The sequence below is a fragment of the Clytia hemisphaerica genome, unplaced genomic scaffold (assembly GCF_902728285.1).
Source record: "Clytia hemisphaerica strain Z4C2 unplaced genomic scaffold, Clytia hemisphaerica genome assembly, whole genome shotgun sequence".
NCBI lineage: Eukaryota > Metazoa > Cnidaria > Hydrozoa > Leptothecata > Clytiidae > Clytia > Clytia hemisphaerica.
Window position 1 is genome coordinate 631,727 of NW_027103644.1, and position 13,363 is coordinate 645,089.

A 13,363-nucleotide genomic window follows, 5' to 3' on the forward strand; every position below is an offset into this window, starting at 1 on the left:
GGCTTACTTCCTACTGTTTGTACATAAAAGTTATCTCTAAAGTTTTATTTCAATGATCTTATGTCCAAATACATAACCAAAAGTTTTCCACATTTAATGTAATTTTAATAAAATGCATTTTAAAACACCAAGGGAAATTCAATCATTAATCAATACTTTTTGCACTGGGTTTAAAATGTTTACTTCAAAGATAACCAGTTCATATCAACCACAACCATTCAATTGGGTGCATACATACCATAAAAAAGTGAGTTTAAACTTTTTTGATGTTGCAAGTATTTAATTTTTTCAGATATAACATGGTCAGATTTATCCACAAATATTCGGTAACCTGCTTTGTTAGAATTTGTGTAAATATAGCCCCCAATATAACGGCAAAATTGAAGTTAGTTTGTTGTTTTAAAGTTGATCAAGTGTCCTGTTTTTCAAGAGATTGCATCTCTCATTCCAAATCAAACGAAACATCAAATCCAGGAAGGAATAATAAGAAAACTTCATCATCAACCATTTCTTGTAACACTCACACAAAAAACATGATCCAATTCGACTCATTAAAGCATAAAAACTAAAGAAAAATAGAGAAAGAGCAGAAGCAACCAGTTGTTTTTTTGCCGCCATCCTTCTTTTGACTGTTAGAAAGCAGTATGGTCCGATCAACAATACGATTCCAAACTGGGCAACGTTTCCCGATTGGCAAGGAGGATAGATCGCCGTAGTCATATTTTCTCCAGACGTTTCTAGAAGAAATGACGTCTTCATCCTAGTAAAAAACCATCCCACTGTTTTTCACGCCTGAGCTCAATTTAAAAAGAGATTTGGAAAAAATCCATTACGTAATGCTTCCAACAGACAGTCGGTGCAGGTGACAATTCTCCATATTGGGAATTAAAACAGTTGCACACGACGACGAAAGAATGAATGGAAACGAGGCTAAAAAAGCTGAAAAATGATTTTATCACCCGCATATCAGCTTTTTTCCCGTGCTTTTGCCCAAAGAATCGCACCCGCCCGCTGTGCTCGCTCATGCGTAATCAATTGGAAATTGAAATATTTTTAAACACTATCGTGGGAAACTTTCTCATTCCCGGCAAAATTTTTCCATTGCTAGAAAAGGACCAAAACTAACCCAAAAAACTTGTCAATAAGCGGTTAGTTGGGTTATGTCTATCTTACTCACCAATAACAATCCAAACGCTTCCTTATCAAAAGCTCTGAAATCCCCAAAAAGTGGCTATACCGCAAGCAACATCCAAATTTTGCGATTTTCGCGCTTTCCATTATTAAGGGATATATATGTCAGCAGTACGGTAAAATTTTAACTAACGCACCCCAGCCGTTTGCGTGATCTATAATCGCTGGAAATAATTTGAGGCATGGTGCTTGATTTGGGCTGTTTTTTCCTTATTTTGCCTCTTTTGCAAAGTTAACATCTTTTTGGAAATTCTTAACAAAGTTTTTGAAAATCAAAAAAATTTTAAAAAAGTTGATATTCTACTATTTTCAAAATAAATTGCTTTTTGAAGTTTTGAGAATTTTTTTTTGACATATTGCTCGAGAATCTATTTTCAAAAATCAATGAAATTATACAATGTTCGTTTTGTAAAACACCGACCAACCTCAAATTACATACTGCCAAATGATACACTGACCCTCCCCCAGCTTCACTGGCTGATAAGTTATAAAACCATCAAATGTTAGTGTTGGCGAACTTGGAAAATCCTTATGGAATACAAGATATAGAATGTACATATTTCTTTATAAGAACGATTTTTTGAGAGTCGAGGTTCAAATCGCCAGGGTATGAAAACAACAAAATGGCTGAATTACAAGAATTTGAATTGCAAGAGTTCTTACAAAAAAATAGCAATGGAGGTGAAATAAGGAAATAAGCAAAAATCGTGTGCTTTTTATTATAGATAACAAAGATAGCCTCAAATTACCTAAAAATTTCCAGACCATTTTCTAGAAAGACAAGGAAGCGTCAGCTTGGAACCAAAACGGGCACTTTTTCTGGTGATTTTCTAACAAAAAGGCAATTTTTGCTACTAATTTCAACATATTTGTAACTTTTTGTTGGGGTAGCGTCCGATAATCAGACCCTTATTAAAAGACATAAAAATGACCTGATTTCGATCTAAAATAAGAGCATCATAAGGATACTTTGGTATAAAAAAAATAAAAACATCCTAGGCTTAACAAAGAGTTTTGGAAGAAAATATGAGTAACTCAAGCATGAGTAACTCAAGCATGTGGTAAATAATAAAATTGTAATCAAATAAAGTATTTATTGATTTATCTTATTGAAACTATAGGATTCATAGGAATGAAAATGAGATAGAAAAATGAGAACAGCAAAGTCTCAACAAGAAATTACTGGTTCTAATAAAAGAGACTGTAGAACTAAGAGGTCATTTATGAGGTAATGAGCAAATGTGTCCGCGCGGTTAGTTCAATTGCTGTAAAGCCGGCAGGGTTTCTAAAAACTATACTAGGAAGTCCTAGAATTTATCTTAATCTATCATAATCAATATTAATCTAGAAATTTCCAAAAATTTCATGTCCTAAAAAAAATTCAAATAACCTAAAAAAGTCAAAAATTATGAAATAAATCCACTTTCTTTTGTTAAAATGGCCCTTCCAGAAAACTCATTCATTTGGGTTGGACAGTGAAGAAGGATATATTATTTTGTCCATAATTTTACCCCTGGACAAATCGACCCCTTGGGTATATAACTGTTTTTTGCAATTTTTTCAAGAACTGGGTGTGTCAGGTATGTGCGAAATTCAATCTCTCACAGGGTCAATTTTCAAACTTTGGCTTGGACATGCTCATCGCCTACCTACCGTGAAGTCTACTGACCAATCAAAGCAGCAAAATTTGAAAACAAATGAACAACACGGCCCCGCTTACAGCTCTAATCTACCATCTTTGTTTTGATTTTACTTTGTATTTTAATGACCAGACAGGTCATTCATTTGAGGGCTATGCATGTTTGCCTCCACTGATGCAAGTTACCTGATCTCACGGTAGTAACCCCTGATCCCTAGAAAAATCACCCAAGCCAGTTTTTTCTGGCAGAGCACAATCATTTATAATATACAGCTTGCAGAGAAGAAAAAGATCCAAGAATTATCCATTAACAAGTTTAATTGAAATAAACAAATCCAATTTGATGCACTTTAATGGTCCATCAGGCTGTCAGTTATCATCCAATTAGTTGTCAGTTACCGTTCATCAAACATCAATAATAATCATATCCAGATATTATAACATAATATTTATCAAGCATATGAATGTACTATTACTAAGATGTTGTACTTGATCATACCAGGCTGTCGTTCCCTTGTTTCTTCCATCCACTTGATTAAGCTTTCTCGTCTTACCAGCTATCAGTGTTAAAAGTTCCTCCGTCTCAGACGGATTTCCGTCTCAGAGAAGTATATATCATAATTCTGCATCATTCACCAAAAGTTCAAGAACGTGTGCTAATTTACTGTTCAGAATCCATTCTCCGTCTCAGACGAAAAACCGTGCTTTGACCACTGAGCTATGACTGTCCCATCTCAAGAAGAATCAACAGAATCGTGAATTTAGGAAAATCAAATCTTCCAGTCTTGCTACGTGTCTCGCTCAAAGCTCTAGCTAGCAACAGTGAATATGTAGAGCTACAGTTTCAAAATTTGAAGAATGAGGTACAAAACTGAACCGTCATAGTTCTTAGATATATCTGTTCTGTTTAACTGTTTTTGACAGCTGCAATGCAAGCAGGCAACTCACATTCAATTCTCCGATCAACAAAAAAGTGATGCTGGAGCTAGCCATTTTGAATATTCTGCCTTGACTTTTGTCAGTTTGTCGGATTGAAAAAACACCAGGATGGAAAACAGCAGTACTTTTAATCAATTTAATCTTCTAGTCAAAGCAAGATACAAACCCAACAAACCAATGTCATCAAAAATTTTCAAGTTTTTGGTTTTGTTGACAAAAAAATGCTTTGTTTACTTTCTTGTTGTCGGGGGGGATCCCGATTTGCCGATTACTGACTTTCCCGCCTATTTCCCAATTTCCTATAGTTGGCTGCACTTACCATGGTTAAAAACAAATTCGTAAATGTAAAGTTAATCTAGTGAGTTTGTCCGTAGAATGTTTGAATTGTTCGAAAAGTTGCAAAAAAGTGGTAGATTTGAAAAATGCAACACGCATTATTGATTTTCGGGTTAATTTCGGTTTCTTTTCGCACGCCCGCCCGCCGTTGGAAAAAGGGGCGCACTCGCTCGCTTCGCTTGCTTGTGCGTAATGATAGAATAAATGTCCCCAAAAATGTCCCCAAGAAGACCACTTCTCTAAAGTGGGGTGGTGGTATGAAAAAATTTCTCGAAAACCCTTTTAGTACATGTATATGTATATGTTCGAGATACAGAGTGAAATATTTTACGTGTTGTCTCAATGACTTTCTTTAGAGGACTGTGATAAACAAAATTAACAAAAGCACTAAATAGGCCTCGATTAGTCTCGATGACCCAAAACAATATATTACAATAAAAATATCACACTCCCACGCACGAGGGGAGGTCACGTTCGTCGATGAATTTGATTTTCACTTCTTGATTGTTCTTGTCATCACTTACTCGTGAGTGATGATACTCAAACGGAAATAGTTTATTGATAGGTCTTCGGAGAATTCCGTTACCGTATTTGTTTACAACGACGAGTTCGGCTCCGCGAACTTTACCATCTCTTCCTCGTAACAATTTACTCACTCTACCTTTCCTCCAATCATTACGTTTAACATATTTTCCTCATTGATTAAAACGATATCATTCTCGTTGATCATTTCGCTTGAGTTCTTTCGTGCAAGTTTCTTGTGTGTTTCTCTCAACTCGAGTAAGTATTCTGTTTTCCAACGTTTCCAAAAGTGTTCAATTGCTTGCTTCGTGTTTTCTGACAACTCAAAAACTGTCACTGTTGTCGTTTGTCGTATTTGTGTTACGTCCGAGACGTTTACCGTATAATAAATGATTCGGGGGGGTGAGAGGTTCTTCTGTCAATTCGTCATAGATGAAGGTTAAAGGACGGTTGTTGATTGTTCGTTCAATTTCAATCAATAACGAAAGGAATTCATCGTACTTCAGCGTTTTGTTGTTCAAAGCTTTATTCAAACACGTTTTCACGGATTTCACAAGTCTCTCTGTAAACCCATTAAACCAAGGTGCTTTCTCGAGGCTAAACTTCCATCGAATTTGACAATTTGTAACAAAGTTTTGTACGTTTTCTGCAGTAAACGTTGAACCTTTGTCTGAAAAGATTTCTTCTGGGATTCCTCTGCGATTCATAAATCTCCTTAATACTTCAATGCACGACTCTCCACTGTAGTCTGTAGCAATGTCTAAATATACAGCCCGACTGGCTTGACATGTGATTAATGAAATCCATACCTTGAACTTTTCTTTCGTTTTGTCGAATACATTATACACCAAATATGGACCGCAATAATCGATTCCAATGTTCTGGAAAGCGGCACTAACTTGTAGTCTAGACTTTGGTAAATCGTAAGATTCTGGATAACGATAAGCTTTACCACCATGTTTCTTGCAAATCGTACATTTGTAGATAAAATGACAGACGCGTTGACGCAATCTTGGAATTTGAAATTGGGATCGTAGTTCGTTCAAAGTTTCACGTTGGCCATTATGCATTACCTTGTCGTGGGCTTGCTTGATCAACAAATCAACAAGTGGACTGTTCGTAGGTAACCATATTGGATGCTTTGCGTCAAAGGGAATTGGAGCATTGTTCAATCTTCCCTTCCATCTGTACACTTCCCCTCCAAGGAAAAGATTTTTCTTCATTTTTCGTCTGGAATACCTCTTTGGGCATCCAATAAACCATTTCTTCTTGGCTGATAGCAAATCATCAGCATTCAAAATATTCTGTTTGTTTATTTGTTTCTTATTTATTTGTTTGTTTGTTTTTATTTTTCCAACAACGTATGTTCTCCACAAATTTGAAGACATACCCAGTAACACGTAACAATTGTTCAAAAGACCGAAATCTTTGAACGTCAATAATTTCACCAAGGTTGGACTGAGTTTCAGGTATAGTTATCCACTCAGTCCCATCACTAATATTGAATGAAAGGGTATCCTTCTCCTCAGGTATATTTAGAAGATTAGGACCCTTGTTGACACCATCACTAAAAGGTTTGAGGTTTGTTCCCGTCTTCTCAGGTATAGTTAGAGGATCAGGGACCTCAGAAAATTTGTCACCGACTTTCAAACGAGGCCACTGAGATTCAGGCATAATTAGAAACTCAGGACCATAAAACCATAATTTACAACCAGCTAGACGTGCTGGCTTAGACCCCCGGGACGCAATGTCCGAAGGATTTTGCTTTGTAGCAACTAATTTCAGTTCAATCGAGAGAGATTCAAAATTTCGTCTAATCTCATCAGAAATATTCTTAATATATCTATCTTGTTTTCTCGAAGTTTCAATGTTCTTGACCCAACAGTAAGCAACACTACTGTCAGTCCATACAGTAAATTTTTCAAATTCAAAGTTCATTTCTAAGTGTCTCTTAACAACATTCATCAGACGTGATACCATTAGTATAGCTACCAACTCCATTCTGGGTGTCGTCAACTTCTGGTCATCAGATTTGGTTTTTGATTTCGTCTTGATTGGATTCACGTGTGACTTTAATGTGACGAGGCTTGTCTTGATATCACCATCCTTTGATACGATTCGTGTGTAGATACAGCAACCATGTGCGTCGTCAGAAGCATCTGAGAAGCCATGTAACTGAATTTCCTTGACATTTTGTTTAACACTCGAATAAGCTCTTTCGACTCTGATCTCTTGTGTATACTCAAAGTCTTTCACCAAATTTTGCCATTCACAAAGCAAATCACCATCGATGGGCGTGTCCCAATCAATTTTACTTAGACACAATTTCTGAAAATACAATTTCAACGTTAACACGATAGGGTTTATCAGTCCTAACGGATCATAAATGGACGCCAATGCTCTCAACACATTGCGTTTCGTCGGTTTCAAACTCGCTAAGCTTTTGAGTTGGAAACAAAGTTCGTCAGATTCTTTGTCCCATGTAACACCAAGGACTTTCGTCTTACCCATCACAGTAGGGTTTTCGGTTTCTCCGTATTTCGATTGGAGTTTGGATTCAAGTTCCTTCGAGTTGGATTGGAATTTTCTCAGGTTAAACGATGCTTTCGATAAATGCTCTTTCGTTTTCTCGACAAACTCTTCAGCTTCAGCAACAGTTCGTTTGCTTGTTGTCAAGTCATCCACATGTAGCGATTTGATAAGGTTGTTCTCGAACTCTGCGTCGTTTGCTGTTCTGATATGATGTTGTAGGGTGGCATTCAAAACGAAGGGCGATGCGTTTATCCCAAACAAAACTCTGCACATCCGGTACTCAACAATTTCGTTTGCTTCAAAGTTTTTAAAATCAATTTTGTCTGAATTTTTGAACCATAAAAATCTAGTAAGGTCTCTCTGTTCGTTGTTTAGTTTTATGTGTAGAAAAGCCTTTTCAATATCACCGACAATGGCGACTTTGTCTGTTCGAAAAACGTAACAAAATTTCAAAGAGATCGGTATTCAATGGAGGACCCGCCTCTAAACATTCATTCAAAGAAAATAACTCATTGTTATTTGCCTTTGCACTCGCGTCATAAACAATGCGTACCTTTGTTGTTGATTTTTCTGGTTTGATAACAGCGTGGTGCGGAATGTAATGTGTTTTTCCAACCTCTTGATCATTTGGCGCTTTTTCAATAACACCTTTTGTTAACTGTTCATTGAAAATCTTTTGATAATCTTTCAATAATTGTTGATTGTTTTCGAAGCTTTTTGATAAACATTGAAGTCTTTTTCTACACAGTTCATAATTATCTCCTAGCAACCAATTCTCCTCTTTGACTGGATATGTTGCTTCATACATTTTCTCTTTCTCGTTAAATTTTAATGAGTTCTCAAACTCCTTCACAAATTCACGTTTTTCGGTATCAAAGTTTTCACATTTTATTCCAAGACTCTCCAAGTCCCAGAACTTATCAACGGTTTCAGACAATCGATCATTTTCACTAATGACGGCTTTCAAAACATGTGAGAAAAAAATTCCGGACGAAATCTTTTCTTTTAAATCAGCAGGACCACTCAAAAACGTATCCCAACGACGAACTCAAAGCAATGGGCTGGCCAGACTTGCCAGTAACAGCACCTTCAGTGTGTATAAAATCCCAATAAAAGTTTGAGCCAATCAAAATATCAATATCGATGGCTTTTTCATGATTTGGATCTGCCAGTTTTAAACCTTTCAAATGTTCAAAACGTTTTTGACATTCGACTGTGTTCTGTCTCGAAACGGGTTGACTGATTTCGGATACGTAGGCTTGCACAGGAACCTGTCCTTTCGAAGTTTTCACGTTAAATTCGACCAAGGGTAAGGTTTTGACGGTTTTGTTGTTTCCGAACGATTGGATACAAAGTTCCTTTTTCCCAATTTGCTTTAGATTCAGCTTTCGACTCAATTTGGGTGTAACATAACTCAATTGACTACCAGGGTCAAAAAAAATTCTACTTTCGGACGAACGATTTTTCTCGACATTTTCGATTTTGGCTTTGGCTGTTTGTAGCAAAACGGTACACGAACTGCTTGCTAAATTCGACTGAGTATCTTCTGGCGTATCTTCCTCTTTCTTGAAGGTTTTACAAATACTGCTATGATGATTTTTCGACAATGATAACAACTGCGCATCGATCTACAACTTTTACTATCATGTCCTATTTTCAAGCACTTGAAACATCGTTTCTGTTTGATGAGAAAATCCTTTCGACTTTCTGGTTTCGATATCTTGGAACATTGATAGGCTTTGTGTGAAGCGTTTCCACAGTAAACGCATGGAAAGGTACGGAACGGTTGTCTTCTATTGCTGTCTGTAGGACGACCGGTACTCATTAGGTTTTCGTAATTTTCGACACCTTCATTCTCTGTAAGAAGGACCTTTTCTCGAGCTTCGACTTCTTGTTGTAAGGCTTCGAGTAACTTATCGATTGCCCATACATCCTTTCCGAACTTTCTAGTCAACAACAATTTTATTTCTTGTGGCAATTTCGACATAATAACTGGTGCGAGCATAGGGCCGTAACGTTTCTCCTCCAGTCCGATTCCACGAAGATTTCTAATTTGAATTTCGATGTTGTAGGGTGGCATTCAAAACGAAGGGCGATGCGTTTATCCCAAACAAAACTCTGCACATCCGGTTCGGTGGACCATGAAATATTTTACGTGTTGTCTCAATGACTTTCTTTAGAGGACTGTGATAAACAAAATTAACAAAAGCACTAAATAGGCCTCGATTAGTCTCGATGACCCAAAACAATATATTACAATAAAAATATCACACAGAGTACTGACCCCCTTGCCATCCATGTTAGGCTTTGTTGAATGTCTTAGTCGATTGCGAAACTTCCCTTTTTCCGTAAACATGTCTTACTTTTGTACGAGTCAGAGTTCTCAAGATGTCCTTTCATTGCTTCAAAATTTGTCTTATTTTAGTTATAGTTTTCTTTGATACATTCCGTTTCAAAATAACATTTTAATGTAAATGATAGAATACTGCAATCACTTTTATGAAGTAGTGAAAGATAGGAGGTGTTCCTAACCTGGCTTGCTTCTTTTGTCAGAATCATGTCAAAGTGATGGCGTATCGGTACCTCTAGCTCTCGTTGGTTCATCGACGTGTTGGTAAAAGAAGGTGTCTCTTAAAGCTTCGAGAAATTAATCGTCTTCTTTTATGTCGTAGTGAGGAGTTGACCAATTTTCCCAATTGATATATTTATAGTTGAAGTCTCCAACGATACAGTTAGGGATCTTCTCAAAAATAAAATCGATATATTTAATCGAATTCAAGCGAAATATTCGCCTATCTTCTCCATAAAATTCGATTATAATAAGCGAACCAATTTGAATATTTGAGAAGACGTATTTCGCTTAATTAATCGAATTCAATATGGAATTGATAATCGAATTTGAAATCAACTTGAATCAACTGGAAGCGAAAGGAAAATGCCTTTTTTCGTTTCACTTTTATTAAAAGCATAAAAATCTCATCATAAAAATATTATCATTAGAGAGTAACATTTTATCATTTGCTAAAGTGACATTGAAACATTTTTTGTGTTGATCCATTTTTCTAGGACTTAATATTTCAGGAATTTGTAAAACTAGCCATGAAATTCACCACAAGGTTCGTCACCACTTTGTGTCTTTTTGTTTCGACCATGGTTAGCTCAAATGAAATTCTCATATATCAATTGCACCATAGAGCAAAAACAACCACATAAGCAAATTTTCTGATGTCTGACAACTTTAATGAAAAGTGGCATTTTTGGGGAAGAGGATCTACCGAGTATTAAAGCAGCATCTATAAGAAATTTTTTTCGCTAGAGGATGAGCAGAAGCCTAGTAAGAATAGAACACCACGTCACCAGTGAATTAACGACGTGTGTGTAGTAATCAGGATCTACTTTAGAGAATAAATCCACACGTCAATGTCTTTTCAACAAGTACGAAACCGTTATCTAATCTGAGTACTATTTGGGTTCCCGCTACAATTTTTTTTGAGATCATCAATTTGAGAGGATCAGTCTTCTTCTGTTCCAAACTGATACTTATACTTAACAGTTTTCCGGGTACATGTTTTTTCTTTTATAAGCATAACATTTATAAGCATATACAGGCTCAATTTTTGGTACCTAAACAATGGCTCTATTGTTTGAGAACAATAGAATACTAAGCATAATGCGAGCCTGGCATAGGGACAGACACTTGCTTATAAAAAAAAAAAAAAGTAGTAGGTTTTAATGTCGCCAGATTTAATCTATATTATATTTTTTTGATTTCTGATTTTTTCTAGCTTCCAATGGCAACTGAAGTTTGTCACAAAAATATAACCGTGTCAATACAAACTGACCTTGTCAATGATAATGAGTGGTACGCGTAGGGATTCATCGATTTTCCCTCCAATCATGCAGGACAATAAACTTTACACCGTTCAAAATTCACTGACCTTCTGCTACCGATACCCAAGTAAGTCCTTCTTTAACTTGTGAAGGGATTTCGTCGCGAACGCCAGTTTAGCTCGGCACATCAAAAGCCCTCAGGACGATAAAGATAGCATTGATGATGCTCTCTAATTATTGACATCTTGTTGGAGAATTTGAACTACTTTTCATCAACCCGGGAGTACATCGAGTAATGGAAAGATTTCTCCTAAATGCTTTTATGGAAAACCATCAAGGGACTTCAAATCTTAAAATAACAGGCGGTAAATCTTGCTCTTTTTACGAATTTGAGGTTGATGCGCCTTAACCCTTTAAGTGCCCACGGTCCTTTTTTAAGAAAATTGCTAGTTAAAACTTTAAAGGCTTATATCTCCGGATCTGAAAGGAGTTAGAAGCTCATTCATAGCTCGAACGGTCATAGCAGCGGTTAAGGGGGTGGGTAGGTTAGGGGAAAACATATTTTTGCATTTGTTTTACTTTTTAGCTGAAAATCTCGCTGCAAAGATTCACTTTTGAATTTTTATTTTGCTTCACCATGAAGTACAATCCAGTACTCATTGGGGTACCCATTTAATTTACTGACCAGAATTAAATCGTGTGAAAAAGAACAAGAGCCGCAAAGATGTGGATAAATATTTCCTTTATACAAATGTTAAAATAATAATTGATGTCCTCAAAAGATTTCAAAGTGCTTTAAATCTCAGATAACATCAAGCAACACAAGTTCCTAAGATTTTCAAAATTCCATTTATGTTATTGCCAGTATTTACAGGATTATTCATAAGATGACTGTAGGTTCAAAGCTACAGATCACGGCATATAATATCCAAGCTGAACCCGACTAAGAACAACAATGCAGTAATCAAATTGGCTGGAACTTTAATTTTCATTAAGTGGACTTAAAATGGATTTCAGTATTATGCTAGCGGTCACCCGGCGTCGCACCGCCAAGTAAAGTGTTGTTGAACACATCAAAGGACCTGATTATATAATTATTATTTTAAGCGCTGATTTCCAGAAATATCATATAGCCAAAAAGGGCAAATATGAAATAAAATGAAAGAATGACAAAAAAGGAGAATATTTCCCGTAAGAAAACCAAAGAAAATTTTATATATTTTCAAAATGAGATGAAATATTTTGCATTATATATACTTTCATATATAAAATATTGTAAAAAATGTAAAAATTTAAAGTAACTTTTGGAGTTTTTTTAAATAATGTACACGCTAAAAAGTAAATATCTTTCAAAACAGGGAAACAATTTCATATTTTCCGACAGAATGCAAAAAAAAAAAATCTCATTTTTATATACTGGGAAATATTTCATAATCTGAAAGAATGTCGATAGGAAAAAATTCCCCTAACAGAAGCCATTTTATGATTTCTAAAAGCATGCTGCAAGAGCAAAAAATGTCACACACTTGGAAACAATCAAAATTTCCAAAAAAAATGTCAGAAAATAAAATAAATTGTCATGCCAGGAAACCACTTGAGTTTTCTTCATTTTTTAAATGCATGTAAAGTTCAAGACAAAAGTTTTCCAAGTTTTGAATGCACGTGTAAGAAAATCTCCATATTTATCACAAAAGTTTCCACGTTTTAAATGTACATACCGTCAACTGCTTTAACTTTGGACGATTGGTCGAAACATGGGACTGTTTGATATCTGGTCTGTATTTTCACTAACTTGTTAAATCTCTTTGACAACAAATTTGTTTTGATGTTGATAACTCCACCAAGTTTATCAATCATACTTCCTTTCATAACATGTCACGATAACTTTCACTATAGCGACGATTGGAGAATTAGAGAACGCCCGCTGCCTAACCGCCTATCGCCTGATGGGATTAACAAATAACGCGTATGTAACTTGCCGCGCGAGTGACGTCAAATAGACCTTTTTTCAAAGAGGACGTCCTGTTGAATAATTATGTAGTCCAGTCATAAAAACATTGATAGAGCCATGCATAATTACTGTATCATGCATAATAATTATGTATGGTTTTATCATTGTTTTTCTGCTTCATCGCTTTGCCATTTTTTTAATACGCCATTCATTAACTCAAATCAAATGACTTTGGAGGTTCGGTGAAATGGTGGCCGAATTGCCGTCCCATGTTTTGTCAGATTGAGATCCCAAGTTGGAGCAGTTGACGGTAAGAAGATCTCTAAATTCACAATTCACTGAAGATTGGTGCCTGTGCACCATGAAACTCTGAGTTTGAAACAAAGATATTGTGTCAACTCTTTATTATAAATTCACAACTA

General features: G+C 36.0%; 2 protein-coding genes across 2 annotated transcripts; both read right to left on the reverse strand.

Moving 5' to 3' along the window:
* Positions 1-5,950: 5,950 nt before the first annotated feature.
* Positions 5,951-7,432, reverse strand: LOC136802915 (uncharacterized). Its single transcript, XM_067059669.1, has one exon. It carries the CDS (start codon positions 7,430-7,432, stop codon positions 5,951-5,953), a length of 1,482 nt encoding a protein of 493 aa, XP_066915770.1.
* Positions 7,433-7,562: 130 nt separating this feature from the next.
* On the reverse strand, positions 7,563-9,146 carry LOC136802916 (uncharacterized). Its single transcript, XM_067059670.1, has 3 exons — positions 8,824-9,146; positions 8,208-8,581; positions 7,563-8,119 (listed from the first exon to the last, which is right to left on the reverse strand). The coding sequence occupies exons 1-3, from the start codon at positions 9,144-9,146 to the stop codon at positions 7,563-7,565; spliced, it is 1,254 nt and encodes a 417-aa protein (XP_066915771.1).
* Between the last annotated feature and the right edge of the window lie 4,217 nt (positions 9,147-13,363).

Coding starts and splice junctions, on each gene's coding strand:
- LOC136802915 (XM_067059669.1), bottom strand. CDS start 7,432: ATGTGCAGAGTTTTGTTTGGGATAAACGCATCGCCCTTCGTTTTGAAT.
- LOC136802916 (XM_067059670.1), bottom strand. CDS start 9,146: ATGTCGAAATTGCCACAAGAAATAAAATTGTTGTTGACTAGAAAGTTC. Junction 8,582..8,823: donor AAACAGAAACGATGTTTCAA/GTGCTTGAAAAT, acceptor TGACCCTGGTAG/TCAATTGAGTTATGTTACAC. Junction 8,120..8,207: donor TGGCCAGCCCATTGCTTTGA/GTTCGTCGTTGG, acceptor ATGTTTTGAAAG/CCGTCATTAGTGAAAATGAT.